Here is a 24,474-nt window from a genome sequence, read left to right as displayed (position 1 = left end):
AGAGGGTCCTTAGTCGGTGGCAGTCTGAAGGACCGCTGAGCTGACCAGGACCACCTTCAGTGCAGCGTAAGGATGTCCCCAAATCCATTAGCGGCACTGCTGTCATACGGTGGTAAGAAGCCATGAGAGGGCAGTGTCACCCTGAGCAGACACACGTGGCACTGTGGCCTGGATTTGTTTTGGGGGAGTGGGAGGGGCTAACAAAAGGGGCGGAGACTAAAGGCCCCATCACCTGACTTGATGTTTCCAGCGATTTTCAGCCACAAACTTCATTCACTTCTTACTTCTTCGGGGACAGTCGCAGCACACACCTGCGCCCAGCGTCTTGTAAAAACACACCGGCAGTGTCCGTAGATTACATGAATCAGCAAATGCGTTTGACGTTTTAAGGTGGAAAGGAGCATGCTGGGTAGCAAGACTCTCTAACCACCGTAAAGGAGGCAATTCTGCAAAGTCTGAGCCGACACCTCTGCAGTGTCGTGGAGCTCATCTGCATCCTCCAGTAGCAGACCCCAATATACGTAGTGTGACACACACTGGTCACCATCACAGATCTGCAGGGCACACGAGTGGCAGCCACATCCCTGGCATTAATGCCAGTACAGCTTTTCACTTTGGGATGGACACACAGCCATCTGTCTGTGCCTGGTTGGATGCCATTTTGTTTGCCCGCTGCTGTCATGCGGCCTAAAGGAGGGCACGGCTTGGGTTCGGGGGGCAAAGCTTACAATGGAGGATTCCATTCTCTTCCAAGTTAATTGTGAACTTCTCTCTGTGCCACACAGATGACCAGCAACTGGCAATGGAAACAACATTACTGAAATACAGAAAAAGACAAAACGCATGCACAGCGCCCGCCTATTTATGACCTCAATGCCAAGGCACTACAGAAGAGAAACCACTACTTGTGGAGTCACTCACCTCTGACCAGGCACAGAAATCCACCCTGAGCACCAGCTGGGATAAAAACGGTGCCATGCTAGGAATACGTATGAAGGGGGCTTCCTATTGAAAGAGAAGGTGACATGGCGGATAGTCAAGAGGAGGCACAGCTAGAAATGATTAGTGACAGATGGCAGCGAGTGAGGTGGCGGTCTTGTTTACTTGTCAATGTTCAACGGTTTCAGGGTCTTGGGTTCACTTCGCAGCCAGGCCACTGACTGTTGGGGTAGCTTTGTCTCGTGGTGCCCCAGTCTTTGCCAACATCACAAAGATGTGCGGGTCAGGCTGACTGGCACCTCTAAGTTAGCAGGAGGGGGGTGTATGTGCAAGGGGCTGGTGGTTTATATCAATAATGCCAAACTCAGGCCCCCTTGGCCTTGGGACCCCTGCGGATTATTTTTAATTTTCTGCCCTTCTTGGCCACCTGACCAGTGCCTCGGACTTATCCTTGTAAATCATTAGAGACGTCCTGTTCTGTCAGCGAACTGGCAGACAAACTTTGAAGGAAAAACCGCAAGATGCACGTAAAAAACAAAACAGAAGGGAATATAAAGTGGAACGAAACTGAAGCCCAAAACGACAGGCAACAATCGTGGTGGAGAGAACAAGAGGGTGAAAACCGAAAAGTAAAGGCGAGAGGAGGGCATGACGATAAACTTTGAGCGCTTCAGAGATTTGGTACCCGCAGATCAGATGAGGATTTGCACCATTAGCTGTCCTTTGACCCTGTCGTGACCTCACAGGCCACACCCCTAGAAACACTGACCTAAGAAACAGAAAACAGCAGAGGATGGACCCAAAAATCAGACCAAATTATGGCACAAGCAAGATGAAGGAGTCGGGCGTGCCAAGTGTTACAGCCAGGGGGCGCCACACAGCTGAACCGACCTTCTGCACAATGTCTGTTGTGATTACGGTTATTTTTCATTATCTTTATTAAATGAATACGCGTTTTTCTGGACCCTCTCTATTATCTTTGTAATTATGTTATTTATTTTGTCCCACATGTCGCTTTTAATGAATGACATTATTTTTTTTTTACCCTTGTCTTCTTTTGTGTTTATGCGACGTTGTCATTCGTCACATCGCCGACTCAATGGCCGCGTGATCCCTTGGTGGATAAAGGTGGTCATTCTCGTGGTTGTCGGTAACGGAGGTTTAAAAAAGCAAGTCGGGAGGTTTGCTAAGGATTTCGACAAGCCTCTCTTTGGTTCTCCTCTTTAACTTGCCGCTCGGTTTATTTTCGTCTTGACGGATTTTTCTTTACCTGTTTGACTTCTTCACGGGGTCTTGCTGACCCCCTCGCTGTCCCTCTTGGTCTCACAATGACCCCTAATGTGCCTGACATTCTGACTTGAACGCGTGACCAACAGGCAACATGGCATCAAAATCAGCTCATATCTCTCTCTATATATATAAAATCCAAAGTCTGCCTGTCTGTCCGCTTTTCACGAGAGAACTATTTAACGGATTTAAATCTTTTTTTTTCTAGAATTTGCTTGAACATTCCGGTTGATTTTGCGACTTCTCTCATTGCGAGTCACAGTTGGCTTGCAGGAGTGATACATTCACGCTAATCCTAAAGAGAGGCTGCAGGCCGAGGGGAGGGGGCGGGCCTGATGTCAGGAGTGGGCGGGGCCATCCTCACTATCCTGCTTTACTACTATGTGGGCGGAGCCGCGGGGGACGGCTAATACATTTATAAAGTCGAACACGTATGCCACCGATTGCAAAGCTGATGTTAAAACTCTGGGGTATAACAACGAGTCCAAAAACCCCCAAAAAATGAAATAAACCTCCAAGTATAATAATAGCGGGCAAGCAGAAAACGCCAATCAGCCCACCTGATGCCCCCCTCAAGCCTCTTGGGACGAAGGTCTCGACCATTGACCAGCAAAGTGCTTAAATTACTTAAAACCAAAATCTATTCTGGGGGGCACACAAGTGCCACTGTCACATGCAAAGGGCAGTGCCATGCAGCCCACATGCCAGACGTCAGCCTGGGGACAGTAGCAGGGTCACAAGCTACGATTGAAGGCTTTGTTTTTCTGATGTTTTCTACATTAAAAGGGAGTGGGTAGCAGTACTTGGGGGGGCATAACAAAGGACAGACCGGGATTCAATGCCAGGCATGAGTGACGAAGGGGCTGAAAACTTTCATCTGGAACCCGCTGCTGAACTTTGACTCTGCGCTGATCTTTTTCCTAATCCTGCTCAGTATTATTCATGGTGGGCACCCATAACTAGCAATGCCACCCCTCAAGCCTTAAGTGCCCTCGACATAACCCACTTGGAGCGGGCTTCATTTACCGTCACAGAAAGGGCAGGCTGGCAAAGGCCGAGTGGCCATTTTTTAATTCTCCTGCCCGATGTTGCTAGGATGGGCATCAGGCCTGCACTGGCATCAAAACGGAACGAAGGATCATTCATAGCCGGCAGGTTTGGCGGTTCCCCCTTCACCAAGGCCCTCTAAAGATGAACACTTTCCTGGTTGGCGAGTGACAAGTGGGTTATCTTTAGTCAGGGGAGACGCCCTTCTGTGATGCAGCTGACGTAATTGGGGGCTTTGTACCCCCAGCAAGCCGGCAGGGACAGCAGCATAGACTCGTGTTTGGCCATGGGGTATCAGAACTGTGAAATATCACCCACTCGCCCGCCCGCCATTACAGCACATGAAGACAGACAAGGCCGAAAATCAAAAAAAAAAAAAATCAAAAAAGTGTGCCAGGCACAGTGGCAGGCATCTAACAGCAATCAGGGAAATTACTGTCACAATGCGCCCGCTTTATGTTAATTAAACCAAAATAACTTGCCTGTTTTAACATTCTGTTGTCAGTGTTTATTTGACCAATTACTAAACCAGTGGGAGATCATTAGCTGCTCCCAGCAACCAGCAGGAACACATTTAGCAGGGGAGTTAAGAGAGCGGCATCAAAGGAGGCAGCTCGTTATGTGCGATAGGTTGGCACCCGCGTTCTACCTCTGCCCTGCCAGCCAGCTGTACCCATTTTCGTTAATACCGAGACGGCCGCCAGCGCCGTCGCGTTCTCGTCCATCAGACTGGCACCTCCTGCACCGGGTGAAAGGAGCACAAAGGGCTGTGGTGGTCTCTCGGCTCCCGTTTGGGGTCTCCGTGAATCCCAGATTTGGGGCTCGGTGTTTGACAGCTGCGTCCAGTGAGGCTTAGGTGACATTGACCTGGGCTTTTTATATCGATAAAATAAAGCGGACGAGCTTCTTCACTGACTGGTGCCACGAAGCGCTTTGAAACACTGGCAGAACATTCCGGAAAACCCCGGTCCGTAGTTTGCACACATCATTACAATCGGTGCAGAGAAGAAGGATGCCACCATTCCTGGCAATTCACGTCATCCTGTTATGCCAAGGTTCTGATTATGGGCAACAACTCAGCATTTCACAGGGCTGGACCCTCAAAGCTGACCACCGAAGCCCTCGACATGGGACATTCTGTAACTGGATTTTGGACTATACACCTACATGGAGCCCACCCGCAAACGTCTTAACGTATGGGCACTGGCCAGTGGCGCCAGGAGCAGGGGGGCCCACAAGGTAGATGATTCCTACGTCAAATACAATTTTCTTCATTATGTGTACTTTACCCGGGGGGCTTATGTTGCTGTTCAGACGGCCCCACCTATGCCATCGAATTCTGTGTTGTGCCACAAGCATGTGCCTGAACGCTACTTGGCGGTGTTTGTACCATGCAAGAAAAGCCAACGATCGGTTAAAGTGCAGGCAGTTTTTGTGCCTCTTGGCACACATTTTCCTCCGTATTTGTCCCTCACATGACTCCACTTTTACATACATTTGCTGACTTCCAAAGCAGAACGTGAATAGAAACGCATTTCAGGAAATACAAACTTACCAAAGAGACAAATCAGAGTCATAGGGGTCTGCGTGGGGTCCACGTCGATGCGACGCGCAGTCAGAGTTGTGTGTAGGTGAGCGTTAGGCCGCGCCGTAGATACACCATAGGCAACGCCGACTACGCTGTAGGCTCGACGCAGCGGTACAAACCAGCCCTAACTGGTGGGCCTCAGCATGCAAACATCCTCCACATTGACCCTCAGCACGGGCACTCCACAGTGTAGCGTGCCGAGCCCCCTGCTACAACCAAACACTCCATCATTAAATCTGCTGATGGTACCACCACGGGTCTGATCACCAACAACACTGAACTGGCAAACCGGGACAAGCTGATCTGTGGTACCAGGACAACAGTGTCACCCTTAACGTCAGCAAGACGCAGAAGGCTGAGCACACTGCCATCCACATTGGAGAGGACGCAGTGGAGAGGGTAGTGGGGGGACGTCACTAATGAACAGAAGTGGGCACAACCCAAGAAGGCTGACCCACGCTTCTACCTTCTCAAGCGATCTCTTCATTTGTTGTCACAAACCTCTGCAGGTCCCCACCGGCTACCTCGCAAACTGGTAACGGCATCTGCAGCAGGTGGTGAAGGTGGCATAGAACATGCCTGGCACCCAGCTGCCTTCGGTTCAGCACATACAACACTCACTGCCACAGAAAGGCAAACTGGATCATTAAAGAGCTCGGCCATCTTGCACTGTCACGGGTGTCACCTTTCCTTTCTGGGTGGTTGGCACTCACACCAGTCACTGTGCAGTTGGGGGTCTGCACTCAGGCGGTAAGGTTACTGGAGAGCCAAATGTAAGACCAGACACTGGATGTGATTGCGCATGCAGTTTTATTGAACGATATCACGTGTACACATTTATAATATTTAACTATAGGAATGACTGATGGGGCACAAATAACAACACTCTTTAAAATAAAGATACGTCATTGGATGGGAGACCAAAGTTGGCACTGTACACCCATCAAGATAGACTGATGGATGAACAGCGGGCACAGAGAACAAAATACTTCCAAGTAAAGATTTGCAAATGGTGTGTGAAGGGAGAAGAACGGCACAATATGTACAGCGGGCACTATGATGGCCAAAGTATACTGTAACAGCTGATAGATGTATGGAGGCACAATTTATAACACTAAAAAAAATAAATACGCAAATGTCTGGTGGAAAAGAACAACACAAATTGAATTGTGGGCACTAAGATGGGCACCATAGAAAGTAACATTTGATGGATTAATGGTGGGTGGCACAGAAAAACACACTCTAGGAAACCGATTAGTGATTAGATGGTGGTATAAAAAGAAAAAAGAGCAGAGCATGGATAGTGGGCACTAAGATGGGCATCATTTAAAATAAAGATTGTTCATGCCATCCAATCGTCCATTGATCTATGATAAATGGATCATGGGTCAACAGAAAGGAAAGGCACAATAAGAATGGGGTGGGCACTAAGATGGGCAATGTATATAGATGTATGTGGCACAGATGATATTCTTTAGAAATAAAGGTATGCAAATGGCTCATGTATTGTGGGCAAAAGAAAGGCAAAATATGGAGGACATGGAGACGGGCGCTATATGTAATAAAGACGGGCTGGTGGACGAATGGTAGACACAGAGAAAGACACACATTAAAGAAACGCAAATGCATCATGGGTTAAAAGAAAACAGGCACAACAAGAATAGGGTGGGCACTAAATACAGTACAGTAACGGCTGATTGATGTATGAGGGCATAGATAACATTCTTTAAAGCACAGGTGGGCAAAAAGAAAAGAAAGGTCCAATATGAATGGAGGGCACCATGATGGAAGCTGTACACGGCAATGACCAATGGATGAATGGCGGGCACAGGGAAGGCGGCCATATGAGACAATGGTGTTTTAATGATTTGTGGAAAACCCAGATGGGCACTACAGGCGGTAAGAAGAAAGCTTAAGCGGTGAACTTGTGATTCTCAAGAATGATTTCAGCACATGCAGCACAACGATGATGCCGGAACAGTGAAAGGCGCTAGATGCCTGGTACTCCATTAATTAACCAGTAGGGTTCAAGACCCCAAGAAGTGCTTGTGAGAGTGCGCCCCCTGCAGTCCCTTTTTTCTGCACTTTAGAAGAACTCAAAAAAAAAAAAAAAAAAACTCCCAGACTACACTTAAGGCGTTAAAGGCACTATAAAGGTGTAGGAAACTGCAAGCTGGAGAGAATATTTTACTCTTGAAATAGAGCAAGAAAAAAATAAAATAAAAAGAAGAGGAAAGGAGAAAAGCGAACAGACCGTCACAGAAACAAAAGTATTCTGTAATTTGTGCTGCTGATCCTCGGCAATCAGCTTCTGTTTTCAAATGAGGGATGAAATCCCTTTTAAACGCCATTCCAGAGAATTACAAATGCAATATTCGTACTCGGTCTAATCCCGCGGAAAACGGAAAAAAAAGAGCGGAGCGGCAGCCTCGGATGTCACTTAGCCGTTTTCATTTTAATTAGATTTTAGCGAGCCAGGATTACACAAAGCTGCGTTCAGATGCACAGACACCGCTGCCACTTGACTCGCTCCCATCGAGTTTAAGGCGGGGGGTTTGGTGGTCGGGGGTGCTGACGCCACCAACGGTATTCTCATCAGTTGGTTTTCTTTTTTTGCCGTTCATTTGCATGTCGTCGCCTGCTGCTCTGCGTGCGGCGCTCGCGCCCGTGCATATCGGCGGCAAGTTGATGAGGCGCTGGCCCCACCAGGCTCCCTGAGATCACTCCGAATTAAGAGGCGAGCACTGGCTGCGTGGCAGGCGCCCTTCGCTCCGCTACACGGATACAAGCGCGCCGCCTCCCCTCCCTCGAGATCCCCCGAACCTGCTGCCAGGCCGGCCGGGGAGGCGCCCCTTATTGAATAAGGCCCGACTTGTTTTTCTCAGGTCTAATTAGGCAGGTAGTTAAAGACACGCAGCCGCACACACACACGTACGCACACACGGCTGCTCATTACGGCGCTGTCACACGGCTCACCGGCCCTATTAATTACCGCGAACTGCACTTACCAGCCGTCCTGAGCGCGCATACTGGGACGCTAATTAATAAGCGCAATCAGGAGCCGCACAACGATAAGGAGACGAGGACTCGGAAAGACAGAGAGAGGGAGAGAAAAGGGCTGGCGTTTAATTAAAGTACAAGACAGACCCTCTGCATTATTATTATTATATTCAACTCTTCACGAAAAAATCCCTCAAACCAAACTGTTGGCCATCGCCGCGCCACGTGCGACTCCCTCTTCCCAAAGACATGCAGGTCACCTGTCGTGTCACTTCATGTACTCATTCCGCACCTCTGTCCATTCATTCACCCACCCACCCGGTGACGGTACGGCTTCCCCATGCATCCGGAAAGTTGGGTCCAAATCACCAGCCTGGTCGGTCACCCGCCATCCGAGTGGACATTGAACTTTCTCTTCAAGTCTGTGAGAGTGTCAGCCATAATGATCGATATGAACACGTATGAGGGCTAAAAGAAGCCCCAGCTGTGGGGGGCAGCATTCACGTGTGATACATGCCGTGTGCAGCTGATCCTACACGGTGAACTTTTGAAGTTGTCTGAAAGTGTGTGCTCTCGGTGTCTGAACCAGAGAGCCTCAACTGGGATGAAAGGTTCATTTAAAAGGCAATCCTTATCGAAAATGGGAAAGGAATTCTATAAAAGTGAATGATGTCAAAGGCACCCTACAGTAGCCAGATACATTAAAATAACACTGAATAGTAAAGATAGATACATGAGAAAGGTAATATATAATAGGCAGACAATTTGAAAGGCACTAAATAATAGACAGATACATAGAAATATACATAAGAGAGGTATTAAAGGCACTCAAAAAACTGACACATATTGATAGATGAGAAAGACGCACTGTGTAATAGACAGTCAGGCATGAAAGTCAATATGTAATAGATAGATAGATAGATAGATAGATAGATAGATAGATATGAAAGGCACTATATAACAGAAAGAGAGTGTGAATGGCACTATATAATAGACAGGCAGGAAAGTCAGTCTGTGATATATAGATAGACATGAAAGGCACTATATGATAGACATATAGATATGAAAGGCACTATATAATAAGATAGACAGACAAACAGACAGACAGTGAATGGCACTATATAACAGACAGAGTTTGTACAGACTACTCAACACGGGTTCAAACAGATGACATCTCCTCAGTTCCCACAGCTCTCTAGCTCACCTTTCCTTAATTTATTTTAATGCCCACCATTATGCCCCGAGCCCTAAAGGTGTAAGATTTTGCTAAAAACTTTACAAGATGCTCATCTCCTGTATCCCTTTGCCCAGAGCTGTATATGAATGTAAATGACATGCATTTCAGTGTTTTGTGCCCTCACATTCTCAAATTCATCCATTGCGCCCCCGTCTTTATATTTAATAAACTGCCATAATGCAGCTCATGGCTGTTGGTGTCCGTCGCCTATCCTGGCATCACTGGCTGTAAGACAGAAGCCAGCTGTGGATGTGATGGGCACACTGGCACACCCCCTGCCCTTTCACTTTTGGGATGTTGGTGACGACTTTCTAAAGTCCCCACGGCCGGACGGTGGCCCTGCTGAAATGTGTGCCCGGTCAGTGTCCTGGTGTTGTGCGACGGCAGTGCTAACCGCTGTGCCACCGTGCCGCTCCCTGAGTGACAATCAGTGCGGTGACGTTGCGACGTGTGACAGTCTCCCTCGCTAAGCGGCCTTTTTTAATTACGCGTTCAGCGAGTTTCTCCCTCCAGTCAAGTAGTCACTTTGTTAAACATTTTAAAGTTTACATTTTTATGATTTTTTTTTTTTAAAGCTGACTTTCACATTATCATTGGCTTTCCTGCAGAGCTGCTAAGGCCATTAATTCCATTTTAATTAATGACAGACGCTCGGAGTTTCTTTTGGACAAATGAAGCTGACTGACTCGATTGGGCTGATTAGGACGACTGAGCTTACTGGAGAAATGACGAGCTGTAAATAAATTAAGTTACGTCACAAATGCACATATACCATTAAAATGGGGGGGGGCTCACAGATCTAGCATCCCGGGTTCAAATGCTGCCCCCGTGTGGGGTTTTGTCTGCTACTCATTTTGGCCCCAATAGTGGAGTGCGAGTGGGTGACAGACTGGCACCCCCTTCAGGGCTCTTTCCTGCTTTTCAGCTAGTGCTGCCTGGATAAGCTGCAGCCCACCCACCCAGTGACCCCAACACGTTTGAGGTTGACTGGAGGATTTGGGGAAGCAAACAGGACGAGTTTATTACTTTATTATGAAAGTGTTTATTTATTCTACTTGGATTGCTCTGCCATGGCACAAATCACGGGGTGGCAGGTCACTATGCCCACATGCAGGGTCTGCTAGGAAAGGCATTTTCATTGTAAAAGCACAGGGCAAGCACAGTGGCACTGGAGAATCAGCACCCTGGGTTCAAATCCTAGGCCTCCAGTTGTTGTCTGAGTGGGTTTCACCCCCTCAATCCCTAAAATCACACAATGAACTCCTGCGTGGGGTCAGCTGCTGCCAGGTTAGGCTCCAGCAACCCTCAACGTGGATCGAGTGCGTGAATGAATGTTACACTGCAGCGGCTAGGGTGGGATGCCATCCTGCACCCAGAGCTGCCAGGGTTAGGCACTGAAAACCGTAGCTGGGTAAGAGGGGTGGGCAGGTCTTTCATAACAAGTCATTAAGGAGAAAGGCGCTGTATAAACTTTAAACACGTGCCTTAGACTAGACTAGACTTGTGAAAGATCCACCCGTTTTTCAAGCGGCTCCCAGTGACCATGCCAACAGCACTGGGCACAAGGTGCACTCCACTACCTGACCCTGTTGATTCAATTTAGAGCGTCCCTTTAATGAGAATTTAGGGTTGTGGTGGACGGGCATCTCAGCCAGGAGGGTAAACCAATATACAGGAAGGCCAGAGGGAGCCACGCACTCCATGGTATCATCCAGCTGGTGGAGCCCCCAATCTGGGCACCTGCAGGGTTGCATGGGAGTTGTAGTTCCAACTGGCAGATCTGCTGGGGTCCTTGGGCATCCCCCTGTCATCTGGAGGTGCCCTCTGACCGGGCCACAGTGCCAACGTGCCAGAAGTGCTTCTGGGTCCTCAGCTGGGCAACTTGGAGTTGGCACTGGAGGTGTGTGAGTGGGCATTTTTATGCCAGTGTGGTTCACCTGTCTTAAAGGCGCTGATCCCAAATAAAGGAGTCTTTTTGGACCAGCGCTTGGTGTGTGGTCAGTTGTGTTGGGTGTTTGGGGTACATGGCGCCCTCTACAGTCCACAAGGTTTTAGATGGCATCAAACTGCACAAAGCTTGTCATGGAAGGACACACAGTAGGCTTAACGTGAAAGTTGCTTTGACATTACGCTCCTCCCGTAAGGCGCTACATGAAGTGCAAACGGATTCAAGCAGAAAATAGAAATCAAGACTCTGAAAGCCCCCAACCAACCCACCCCTTCCCCGATTTGATCTTTTGCCTGTGGCCACATGGCAGGTCCAGCACACCATCAGCTCTTCATTTCCTGGTCCTGCTGCTCCTTGGGGACCATTAGAGGGTCCGTTTATTTTTCCTTCCTTTAAGTGTCTGCATGTCTGCTAAACTTCACTCAAGTCACACGAGGACTGAGAAGCGGGGCGGCTGCTTTTAAACGACCTCAGCAGGTACAGAGAAAAATTCCAATCCGAAAACTTGGGCAAATAAACATTCCCACTCTGGATCAAGGAGGAAAAGAAAAGGCAAAAGAAAATAAGCCTTGGGGTGGTGGGCGCACGATGGGTACTTACGTTTCTGCGAGGGAAGGTGGTGAGGAGCTTGAACTCTTCACGCGGGTATCCTTTGGATGCCACAAAGTCAAAGAGGACTTGCAGTTTGCAGCTGCCCAGAAAGCGGCGCTCCAGGAACTCCCCGCTGGGCGTCCGGATGCGCAGCTTGCTGATTGGCTCGGCACTCTCCTCTTCCGGCTCTGGGGGAAGGGTTTGTTCGAGGGACAGACGGATAGCCTGAAGGGGGGGGAATCACAAAGGACCATGATCAGGGAGGAGAGGCGCTATATATATAAAAAAAATGACAGGCTCAGGCGTTAAATAGCATCTTACATCAATATACACAAAAAAATAATAAATAAACTCCAGTCATCGGAAGGTGAACCACAGGACATTAGCTGTTATATAGTGCCTTACACCATTATATAAAAGACAATAAACTCCAGTGATCTGGGACGAATTACAGAAAGTCATCCATCATATAGCATATTATACCATTATATAAAGAATGACAATAAACTACAATGACATGAGGTTAGCCATTATATAGTGTCTTAATACAGTAAACGACAGCCATCTGAGGGGAACTACAGGAAGTAACGTATTATATATAGTGTCTGATACCAATAGAAAAAGTGGGGTAAACTACAGTAAGCACTTTATTATATAGCATCTTACACCTACATATAAATAAGTAAATAAACTAAAGCCATCTGTGGTTAACTAGAGGAAGTAACGGATTATATAGTGTCTTACATCAATACAAAAAGAACACAACAGAATACAGCCATTATATAGCATCGTAGACCTATAGAAAAAAGAAGACAGTAGACTATAGCCATCTGGAATGAACTACAGTAAGGCACCTATTATATAGTGTCTTACACCTATATATACAAAAAGTCAACAAAGTAAAGCCATCTGTGGTGAACTAGAGGAGGCAACGAATTATATAGTGTCTTACATCCATACAAAAAGAACTCAATAGATTACAGCCATTTGGGGTGAACTACAGGAAGTCATCCATTATATAGTGTCTTACACCTATATGTAAAAAAGTCAACAACTAAAGCCATCTGAGGTGAAGTAGAGGAAGTGACGTATTATACATACATATTATTTTATATATATATATATATATATATATATATATATATATATATATATATATATATATATATATATATATATAGTGTCGTACACCAATACAAAAAGAAGAAATCAGACTAGAGCCACTTGGGGTGAACTACAGTAAGGCACCTATTATATAGTGTCTCACACCTATATATACAAAACATCAATAATATAAAGCCATCTGTGGTGAACTAGAGGAGATAACGTATTATATAGTGTCTTACATCAATATGAAAAGAAGACAACAGACTACAGCCATGGGGTGAACAGCCATTATCTAGCATCTGACAGAAAAAAGAAGACTATAATAGATTAGAGCCTTCTTGTACCCTGACACCAGGAGGGTAAGAGCTGGCAGCTCTAACCTGCCACGCTGCAGGTGTTGCCAGCTCATGGGCAGTAAGGAGATCTAGAAGCCCCTCGCCAAGTTTCCCACCATTGCCACAAGTGAGCCCGGCTTCATCTCCTAAACGCGGCTAAAAATAACGAGCGCCTGGCGCCGGTGGGCCGCCTGCTCTCCTCCCAGCAGGCCACTCTGCTCTTTTGCTGTTTCAAGCCCCTACCTGTTTGTTGTATTTTGACAGTGGCGGGCATATGGTGCTGCAACAGGTGGCGGCCTTATTTACCAACCTAATGCAATTATAATTCATAAAAATACACAACAGTAGCTCATTAGCGTGCGCGACCTTTGTGTGCCAGGCCCAGGGGTGCGCTGGCACCTATTCTCCTGAGCGATCGAGTGTGGATCCTCCCCAGCATGGGCGGCCGCTTAACAACGAAGCTGCACGCTGCCACCGTCGTGCTACACAAAAGCTCATTGAAGGCACAAGAAAAAGAATAAAAGGAAAACTCAGGCATCGGGCACACACCTGAAAGCCTGAATAGGCCGGCACAGGCCACACTCGCCGCTGGCTCGCTGACCGAGTCACCCTGCCCGCATGCGGCCGTGTCGGTAAACAGCCATTGTCAGGCTCGGCCTTTTGTCGAGGGCTGCGCAAACATCTTGGGTTGCAAGGCCTCGCCATTTATTTATTTATTTCTTGCTGGGCACCTTTTGTTGTGCACATTGTGTTGGGCTAAATGACTGGCTTGGCATAAAGGTATCTTTTGAATGGGCCCAGGCGGGCGGGAGGGCACTCGAAGCTCTTTACCCTCTCACACACACACACACACACACACAGTGAAATACAATCACTAAAAGTGCAGCAGCATCCATCCTGGCCGCACCTGTATGAGTGACACTGCACCCGTCACCAGCTCGAATGGCTCTGTGAGGACTGCGCTCCTTATGAAAGTGAGAGCTGTTGGGATATCTGGGAAATTGGGAAACGGAACTTTGCCAGAATTGTTTACATAGAACCCCTCAGGTCACCCACTGACTTTCTATCTTTTTTGGCTAATGTGATGGACCCCACCAGTCGGTCCCACTCGTAATGTTTGGCACTGCAGTCCACAAAATGGTCTAAGCAACGTACCTGGGATGACTACTAGAGGTGGCACGTAACACCAAAAATCGCCATCATGTATTAATTAAAAGTCCTGACCGCTTCTGTAGGTACCGCTATAATGTGCTTGTATATCGTTTGTAGACCGTGTAATGGATGGCACACATGGACTGGCATCCCAACTGGGATTGAGCAGGGATCTTTACCCGGTTGGGGGGCCAGTACAATTTAAGGACTGGGGGGAGATGACCACTGGTAAATATTTTCTCTCCCAGTATGCTAGGTGGCAGCCATCTTGGGTTAGGATTCCCACAAGGACACCTGAAGGGCATGCTGGAAGCAGTAGTCCCGTGAGGGCCGCCAGGTTAAGATGAAGGGATTCATAATCCCTACTTTGTGGGACTTCCGATTAACCCAGAAGTACTTCCATTGGGAGGATTACCATCTGGTCCAAGATACAAGAGAGACCGCTGACCTCATCCAGGCGAGTCAGAGTCGGGTGGATGAGGACGAAACTCGCCGAGGAGGATAGCCAAAGAGCGAGAAGAGCAACTGTGTTGGTTTATGCCGCTTTGTACAAATGTATCTGTGTTATACTGGGATTGGTGTCTGTGAGCTGAGGCGCTGCAATGCCCCCTGGTGGTCACAAGTGAAACGCATCTACAAGGAACTGAGCACATTGGCTTGCCTCTTACTCAAATGGATTCGAGGGCCGGAATTCACTTCACCATCTTGAACCCACAGCTTCTTCCTCAACTCATTGACTCACAAACACGGACGAAAACGCAGCTTTTTCCCTGCCGTGTTTATTCACGTAAGCCTAATGAGCCACACTGATGGACGTTCGGTTCTTCTTCTATTCACGTCTAATTAAGCGACTTTTCACTTTCCTCACTGGCATATTTTACATTTATGGCCCCGTAGATCATTTAACAGAGAGGCTTGAGGAAGCCGCCAAAGTGACGATGCTAGGATTTCCCAGCATGCACAGCTCTGCGGGAGTTTCCACCTCCTGGTCAATTTGAAGGAATCCGCAATTGAGATCTCTCTTAAAAAATGTGTCGCAGTTTTAGGATGGAAGGGAGGAGGAGGAGGAGGCTGGGAACAGGCACCGCTACAGCGCATTGCCGCACCCACCACATGATGGACCACCTGGATTGGGACCCAAGTGCAGCGGGTGTCACCTCAGCATCACACTGGGACAGCGGCTGGAGTGCCAGTCCTGCCACCAGTCCCCAAGTTTTCTCTGCAAGTGGGAGGTCCATCTTGCAAGGTTTAAAATACGGACTCTACATTTCTAATTGTTGAGAGCAAACACTGAAAAACCGAAATCAAACCTTCAACAAAGCTGCCATCCCCTTTAAAAGTGACGACATCAAATTTAAAAAACGAACGACAGCGGCGCTTGGAGTTTCCATCTTTGAAGCAGGGGGATTAAAGGCAGAGGCGGCTTTCTGTTCTGAACGTGGACTGACGTGGTAGCGCCGTACCCCCTGTAATGAAGCACCGCATTTGTCCTCTCTGAGGTGGTGACGGTTTTTTGATCGATCCCTCCTATGAAGAGATGGGCAACTGTGATACTCGAGAATCAGAGCTTATTTTTGGAATTGCAAGATTTTGTGGGTGGTGCTAGCAGCTGCCGTAAGCCACACCCTCACACACGGTGACCCCAGGGGTCAGAATGTTTTAGGGTGACGAAGGTTGCAATATAAGCTACACCTGTCAATTGGAAAGTTGGCACACTTTTTGTGGCGCATGGCAAGAGGTACACATCACCAAATGCCCGGCGCCTGAAGACAACAAGAGAGAAACAAAGATGACGGATGGCAGCAGGTAACCAGGTCACGTAGCCACACGTGACACACGTGTCCCAGTAATGAGCGAGTCGGTGTCCTTATGAATCCAATGTGAGCAGGCGTCTAAATAAATGGGGCACAAAATGTACCATTTGAAATAAAGGGGACCAGCGTGAGCTGTGCAGTTTAAATGTGCCAACAGCAAAGCGTCGGGGCGGGCAGCTCATAAGCTATGTGCCTCACATGATGTTCTGTTTGCTCTGTTCTCCCTTAGGGGGGCTTAAAAAACTTCTGAATGGAGTCACCAGGACGGCTATTGTCAAGAGTTACACAGGTATGGAGGCGTCGCACAAAGGGGCCTTGAAATGGGATTGTTGTGCCAGCGCAAGTACTGAGGAACGCCTCCCCACCAGCCCCTGCCACCCCCTTTACTTAGCACGCTTCAGTGCCTCTAAATATAACAAAAAGGTCCAAGACAAACAAACAAACAAAAGGAAAAAAGTAAAATAACTGTTACAATTCATGGGGGGCCAAAGGCGAACGAGGCAGCTGGAGGTCACACATCAGCCGGCATTCTAAAGGTGGCTAAAGGCACGACATTAAAATGATGCCAACTCTAAAATAATACTTCACACATGGTGGCACAACAGTGAATGAGTTAGCACAGCTCAGGAATCACCACCCATGTGGCATCAGCACGTTCTCCCCGTGTCCGACACACCAAGACATGTAAGTGAGGAGGAGTGTGGACTGGCACCCCCCAGAGCTGTTCCAATTCACACACTTGATACTGCCAGGACCCCAAACTGGACTGGCCATAAATGCCTGCATGTGTTCTAAGCAGTGGACTTAGAAGGCATTCAGACCCCTCCACTGCCAGCCCACTTTACCGTGTTGTAGATTTCATTTTAAATGGTTGCATTTGCCAGTCTTGAGTTATCAATCTATGCTCAATAACCCCCCGTGGCACAGTGACAGCACGTTTACAGAAAGGTTTACAAACTTAATAGAAGGCCCTTTGTCAAGGCACTCTGAATTGTGCTCTGGTGCCACCTTGATAGCTTTACTTCTCCTTGAGATGTTTCTAGAATGTGATTGGGGTCCGCCTGTGGCACATTGAATTGACTGGACATCATTTAGAAAGGTGGACCTGTGCATGGAACGTCCCATACGTCACACTGCACATCAGGACAGAAACCAAGCCATGAAGGTTAAGGGATTCTATGTAGACCCCCACGATCAGGGACAATGGGATCAAACACTTCTAAAGATTTGGAGTGTTCTCAGGACCACCGTGGCCTCGATGGATTGTGAAATCAATGAAGTTCTGGAACCACCAGGACTCGTCTTAGAGTCGGCCATCCGGCCAAAATGAGTGACCAGGCAAGATGGGCCTTAGGTGGGGAGGTGACCAAGTCAACATCTCATCAGGTGCTCACATGGATGGCAAATAAAGGAAAGACCCTCTGGTCTGACCAGACACAAACTCAACTCTTTGGGCAGAACTCCAAGCACCATGTCTGGTGTGGATGGGGCACTGCTCATCACCTGCCGAACACCATGGCATGAATGGATTGAGGTCCTGGAAGAAGACCCACTCCAGACTGCACGCCACCGCAATGACTCGCAGCATACAGCCAGGGCAGTGCTGAAGTGGCTTTGGGACAAGTCTCAGAGTGGCCTTGAGGGGCCCAGACTTAAACCCCATAGGACAGGTGTGGACAGATCTGAAGATGGCATTTCACGGATGCCAATCTAACAGAGCCAGGAAGAATGGCATCAACCGGCCAAATCCAGGAGTGCAAAGCTTGTCAAGACCAAACTGAGAAGACTTAAAAGATGTAACTGCTGCCAGAGGGACTCCTCCAAAGTGTTGAATTACGGCTTTGAAAACTTCAATGAACAAGAGAGTTGAGCCGTTGACATGTAATGCATGAAACATGTTGACACTGTGTCGTCATTATGGGTTATCGAGTGTAGATTGGTGGGTAAAAATGGCAAATCTACCAATTTAACTTGATATTTACAACACCATAAAGTACGCAGAAAGTAAAGGGGGTCTTGCATACTTTCTGAATAATCCACTATATGAAATATAAGTTTGGACATATTAGCAAACCAGCTTAATCTGGTTCATGGTCATGGCATGGACCGAGCTCTGTAGGGGGCGCCAGTCCACTGTATGGCACACTCGCACTGTGCTAAGGCTGCACTGCCATTTATCCAGACCTACACGTCTTCAAGCCAAGCCGACGCGGGTAAAACATGAACATTTCGCACAGGTGGCACCTGGAGTTGAAGTGTGTGGACTGATGGCCAAAATAGTAACCGTATATCCGTTTAAAGTGAAATCTACAACACAAAAAGTGAAGGGGGGGCTCAATACTTTCTGGACGCTCTTTTATGTGGGTGGTCTCTCTTTTTCTTGTTTGTTCTGTTGCAGACTCGCAAGTAACAGTTTCATTGTATTAAAGGTAGAGGAGAATAAACTCAAACAAAGCCTTCCAATGAGGGTCTCCCTGTTAGTAAAATTTAACGTGAACTGCCCCCCCCCCGCCCCCTTTATTGGACAGACGACAGAAGTGCAAAGTGTGGCAGCACGAGGTGCTGGAATTGAGGCGTCCGTCTGCAGCTCACCTCTCGCTCTTCTTCTTGCTCTTTGCGGATCTGTTCCTGGCGCACCTGCTCCGCCATTTCCCTCTCCTGGGCTTCTCTCTGCCAAGCCAAAAGAAACACAAGGAGTTTTAAAGAAACCCGGGCACAAACGGGCACTTTAGGTAAACCCACATAACACATGCAGATTTCAAACACTTCGTGGCTAAAAGTAGAGTGGTCTCTGCCATTTCAGACACTCCCCACTGCTCTGTGGGCACACGCTGGCAGCGGAGTAGGTCATGCTGAAAAGCTCAGCGTGGCACTGCCATAGGATGCCAACCTTCCAACAAGCCAGTTTGTCCAATTTCCACCCTGCTTCATCTGGCCTCGTCAACTCTAAATGCCATACTATGAAGTACGCGACCCACAGTTTGGGGGGGACCCCATGCTATTTCAGCCCGACCAAGCGAGGTCCAAGCAGAAATGGTGTGGAAGAAGCTGATGTTGACCCCACCGAATTGGAATGATGAGTGTGAGCATTCAGTGGCCAGCCTCACTCATACATCAAAACCAGTGATGACCATCAGAATAACTGGTAATAATCAGCAACGCAGGGCGGGCCCTGCGGAAGATCATCACGTCAGCCATCACTGACCTTGGCTCGGTCTGCTTCCAGAGACAGGCGGTAAGCTTCATCCTGCTCTCGCTTGACCATCTCCCGGGCCTCACGCTCGTCCTGCAGAGACAAAGAGAACAGAAAGAAAGATGATATAGCGCCTTTCACCACGCAATGAGCTTTAAAGGCTAATTTATATTACGCAGGAGGAGTCTGACCATGAAAAGCACTTGCAGGTCATATAGTGCCTTTCACTAAGCCATTTAAAGGCTGATTCACAATTCAAAGACAGAGTGGGCCTCCCGCCATTCCAACAAGAGGGACAGACAGATATCCACACAAGATGGCCGAGCTGTGACATAAGTGTGTTTTTTCTGTGTCACTGTCACATAATATTAGGGGACACTAGAAGGTGGGGCTCAAACTGCTGCCTCCCTACCTGACTTTTAAATTGTAAACACACGCGTGTGCCATGACTCAGGTCAGAAGCTGGTCAAACTGGCACAACTGAATGTCGAGAACGGCCCATTCAACCCAACACGCTCATCATCCTCCTTCTTGGCTGAGATTGTCCAGTCCAGATGTCATGGTGCCCACAGTCCTCCTGTCCACCACACTAACTTGGGGTCACTCATTCCACGTGCCTGTGGTTCAAATGTGCCATGACTTGAACATTCCGTTTCACTGCCTATCAGACCACCTGACTGGCACAGCTTGAGGGTGGCTGCCATCTTCTGCTTTTGTTCATTTGTCAGCTCTCCGTGACCTGTGCACCACCTGAACACAACTGGCACTGATGTAGAGAGAAGGTAGAAAAGACGGGTCACCAGCAGCAAGGCCCCTGAAAGTGACTGGCAGCTAGAGGTGCAGAAGTCTGCCATGAGTGCTCTGCCAAAAGTGTGCCCATCTTCATTGGCTGAGTGGCCTGGCAGCTACTGATGGAGGGCTCAGGTTCCAGTTGTTTTTGTGTCAAGTGCGTCACGACTCTTACGAGTGTTTGTTCTCTTGCTGGAAAAGATAAAAGGTAAACCAATAAAAGGGGCAACGAAAGTCTACAATACACCAAACAAGAGTTCAGGCAGACAATAGAAAATACAACAGGTGAGCACAATCAGCCCATACATCGGCTGGGACGGCGGCCAGCAGTCCTTTCAAAGGAAATCCACAAAGGAATCCAAGCTGAGCTCCATTACACTAAAACTCCAAGCGAGAGGAGGAGGACGGGGAATCCTTTTATTCCGGCAGGTCCTGTTTGCACAAAGCTTCCCAGCTGCAGTCTGCATTGGCCGCCGGACTGAAAGGACAGCAACGTCAAAGACCCACTGGCGGTCCAGCAGAAGTTGGGCCATTGTGCACTCGGGGTCCCCTGTTTGTTTTTGATTAAAGCCCACTTGAAAAGCAGCCTGGGATGCGGCTGCTGGAACGTTGCAGGGGCACAGGAAGTGGCAACGCTAAAAACGGCTGGCATGAACAAAATAACAAGGGGGCCGAGTGAGTTAGAGGGACCACTTGGGCACAGGGGTAAGCAGGACTGGCAAAGAACTGCAAAAGAGCAGTAAGGACAGGGAATGGCAGACAGGAGAGAAACACAATGGGAAACACAAACGTCAGCGAGACGAAAAATTCAGCAATGGCCAAAAACGCGGGTGCACACCTCATCCTGGCACTGGGCGCGTGGCTGATGGCAGCCTGCGAATGGCTTTTTTTCCCCCATCTGATACTGAAGCTGGAAGGCAGATGGACTGGCAACATAAACAATCTTAAAGGAACGCTCCACCCAAAAGTGATCATTTTCACTGCTGTTACTTTCCCCACGCTCTGCCTGACGTGGGTCAAAATCAAACTAATCAACACAGACCTCAGCGTTAACTTCTGTAGGGCACCATGCAATGCACAGCTCTCTGTTATACACCATTTGGGATGGGACACAAACCAACAGTGCTCACGTTTGTGATGCGCCATCTGTTGGAATGACAGCTGCAATGCACAGGTTTCTGCTATATGCCACTTGGAATGAAAAATGCAATGCATTTTAGCACTACAAATGTTTGTGATGTGTCACCTGATGGAATGACAAATGTGATGCTTTTTTTTCCTTTTTTTTTTACTACAAAAGTTTGTGATGTGCCACTTGTTAGAATGACAAGTGCAATGTATAGGCCTTGATTATATGCCTTTTGGTATGGGATTTGTAAAAACAATGTTAAACTTTCTGATGCACCCTCTATTGGAATGACAAATGAAATGCATTTTATTACCACAAACGTTCGTGATGTGCCATCTGTTGGAATGCAAAATGCAATACACAGCTCTCTGTTATATGCTATTGGGTACTGGATTTTTAAAAGCAGTGATAATATTTCTGATGTGCCCTCAATTGGAATTACACAGACAGACACTTAGACTTTAATTATGGGGGATTTCTCTTCTGTAATCTTTTCCAGGGGCTTCACTGAAGAGTCAAAGCAGGGTTAAGGATGTGAAGCAAAGGACAGCAGGAGCCTCACACCTACTGTACAAGCAGGCAGCCAAACCTGTTAAAGCCTCATCACCAGGTGCTGGAACTGCAGGGTGAACCTTAAGGGTCTCGCAGCCACAACCGCCTCCACATCTCTCACCTTGCAGCCTGGGAGTGAGCGACAGATAACCAGAGTGCCCAACCGAGCCGGCTCTAGACATTAGAAACCATCAAATTGACCCCAATGGATTTGCTCCTCATGACAACACAGAGTGTTTCAAAAGCACAAAAAGTCCCAGCGTCCTTTCTTGCAAGTAGAGCCCACATGTGAAAAAAGTGGAAAAAAGGAAACTGTGAATCGCAAGGTGCCAGCTGGCCACGCCCGAGAAAAAAGAAAAAAAAAAAGTGATAATTAGGGCGCGCCAATGGCCTCCCAACGACGGAAAACTGCACCACCAGGGATCTCTCACACACACACACGCAGGACTGTAGCATGTGGCAAAGTCAAAAGTTACTAATTGAGAAATCGGCACAGGCTGGGATTGGCACCCTGGAGGTAGAAGGTGCGCCTCACTATTTTCCTGAGGGTTGCATCAGCCAGTACTTCCACTCTCTACTGTTTCACTTACTTTGAAACCAAATGGCTTTTTAAGTTTCATCACCCAGTAACTGTTTGAAGTGTAACACGAGGGGCACACAGGGGAGAAGACAAAAGCTGGTGCCCGGGCACCGACTCGGGGGGATTGAAACCAGTGAGCGCCGCTTCCTGCTCCTCACTACTCAACATAGAAGAGAACGGAGTTCATATTCACACATGAAAAAAGAATGAACATTATTAAGGTACAGCACAATAACATTATATAAAATATATAAAGTGTACAATAATGACAGCACTGGCTCAGCGGAGGAGCCAAACTGCCCCCAAACGCCAAAGGCCACCGAGTCATCAGAAGTGAGGGAAAGGCGATACGGAAACGGCTTTGTGCTATGACAACTTACTGTACACATGGATTTCATTTAAAGGATGATTGGACAGACAGACAGATAAGAAAGGCACCATATAATAAGTAGACAGACAGCTGGACTAACTGACAGATTGATATTTATTTGTCCCAAGGGGAAATTTGAAATATTGAAATACTACGAAGGCAACAGCCCCCTTAAATACAAACACCAGAGTCGCAAAGGCAAGCTAAGAGCGCAGCGTAAGCGAGGTGGACGCTATAAAGGAGTATGGCCATCAGCCCCTGCAGCAGTTTATGACGCACGTCTTCTGAATAATTCATTGTCCAGAAATCCTCAATGATGGTGAGCCAGAGAGACGATGAGCAGCCTTCCAGCTTTGCCTCGATTCCCCACCACTGCCAGTGGGTCCAGAGGGCTTCCCAGAACTGAGCCCATCTTCTTAGTCAGCTTATTGACTCGGTGGGCCGCTTTTGAAGTGATGTTACCGGCTCAGCCCACCGCAGGGTTTAAAGGGCATGGAAAGAATATCTCAAGGTTTTTATCCCCCATCCAAATCCTCCACCCCAACCTCTTTGAATTTAGTATTTTCTTTGTTATTTTTGGACTATTTTTTGTGCATACTATGCGACTGTTTTGCATTTTGTTTCGGTACGTTTGCGTGACGGTTGGTTATTAATGTATCTAGCTATGCACCTGGTTGTAAAAGTGCCCCATGAATTACTGTAAGCACAGCAAAACCAGAAGATGATGATGCTATGATTGGGACAAGCAAAAGTCAGAATGCCAAAGGAAACACATGAACCAGAAACCGAAGAAGGAACACGAGGTCGAAAGTGAAATGCCGTAAAGACATCGTCACCAGGAGACAAATCCAACCGCTGGGGCTTACCTGTTGGAAAACGAGCTGCCACTAAAAATGATGAGTTTTGTAGCCACCGTCACATTTATAGTATGACTACGGTCATGTGACCAACCAACCAGACGTCACATTAAAGGAACGCAGTCTCCCAAGATAAGACGGTCGGCTCCGTCCTTTTTGTCTTCAGTTCCCATGCAGCCTGTCACTGATGTGGACCCCCAAGTACTGGTAGCAATGCACCACCTCCACTCCCACTCCCCGGACAATGAGCAGGCGTAACGGAGTCCTCATGTTAGATTTCTCCCCACATATTTGTTGTCCCCGTTTGGGTCATTGGCTCATCTTAACGTTACTTCAATGTATTCTGTGCTTCGTAGGTGACGCATCTGGTTATGACCCATGTGATCTGTGGGTGGGGCCACCATGTCAATCACCACCAGGAACCTCCCTCCACCCTATCAATCTCACAGTTCCAGTTGTGAATGTGCTGCGGCGTTCATGTGCTTTTCTGGATTTTTGAACCTTTGCTCTGTTTTTGGCCGCTGGGTTGTGTACTGAGACTTTAGCCGGTGATTTTGACGCTGTCATTCCCCCCACAGCTGCTAAAGTAAGTACTTTTGCAACTTTTAAGTGCTTTGATACTCCTACTTCATGACACTTTGGTGCAGTGAATAAAAAAAAAAAAACACATCAATAAATAGTTCATTTGAGTTGGCGGAGTTGCTGACAATTCCCTTTCACCTTCATTCCACGACTAACGCCAGCGGGTCCAGGGGGCCTCCCGTTGACCGCCTCTGTCTACTGGCTATCGCAGAGCAGTAGGCCACGTAAAAGCTGTCACTACCCATGCGGAAGGATCGGTGGTCTCCAGCACTAAGCGAGTCTGAGAAGGTGGGTTTCGTTAAATACACCCTTCAAGTTTTACAGGGATTGCGCTTGAAGGAAACGACACGAAAGTTAAAGATGTGAATGTGAATGCA

The 24,474-nt window shown here is 47.8% G+C and overlaps 1 protein-coding gene across 1 annotated transcript in view; it reads right to left on the bottom strand.

The window, feature by feature from the left end:
• faf1 (Fas (TNFRSF6) associated factor 1) overlaps positions 1–24,474 on the bottom strand; it is a 216,769-nt gene that overhangs the window by 7,390 nt on the left and 184,905 nt on the right. The window contains exons 16-18 of the mRNA XM_028812460.2: positions 19,251–19,331; positions 18,638–18,715; positions 11,647–11,862 (exon numbers count right to left, since the gene is read on the bottom strand). Coding sequence (XP_028668293.1) covers positions 11,647–11,862; positions 18,638–18,715; positions 19,251–19,331 — 375 coding nt within the window. The remainder of the gene's footprint in view (positions 1–11,646; positions 11,863–18,637; positions 18,716–19,250; positions 19,332–24,474) is intronic.

The sequence above is a fragment of the Erpetoichthys calabaricus genome, chromosome 10 (assembly GCF_900747795.2).
Source record: "Erpetoichthys calabaricus chromosome 10, fErpCal1.3, whole genome shotgun sequence".
NCBI classification, from domain to species: Eukaryota; Metazoa; Chordata; class Cladistia; order Polypteriformes; family Polypteridae; genus Erpetoichthys; species Erpetoichthys calabaricus.
This window is presented reverse-complemented; position numbering and strand designations above follow the sequence as displayed.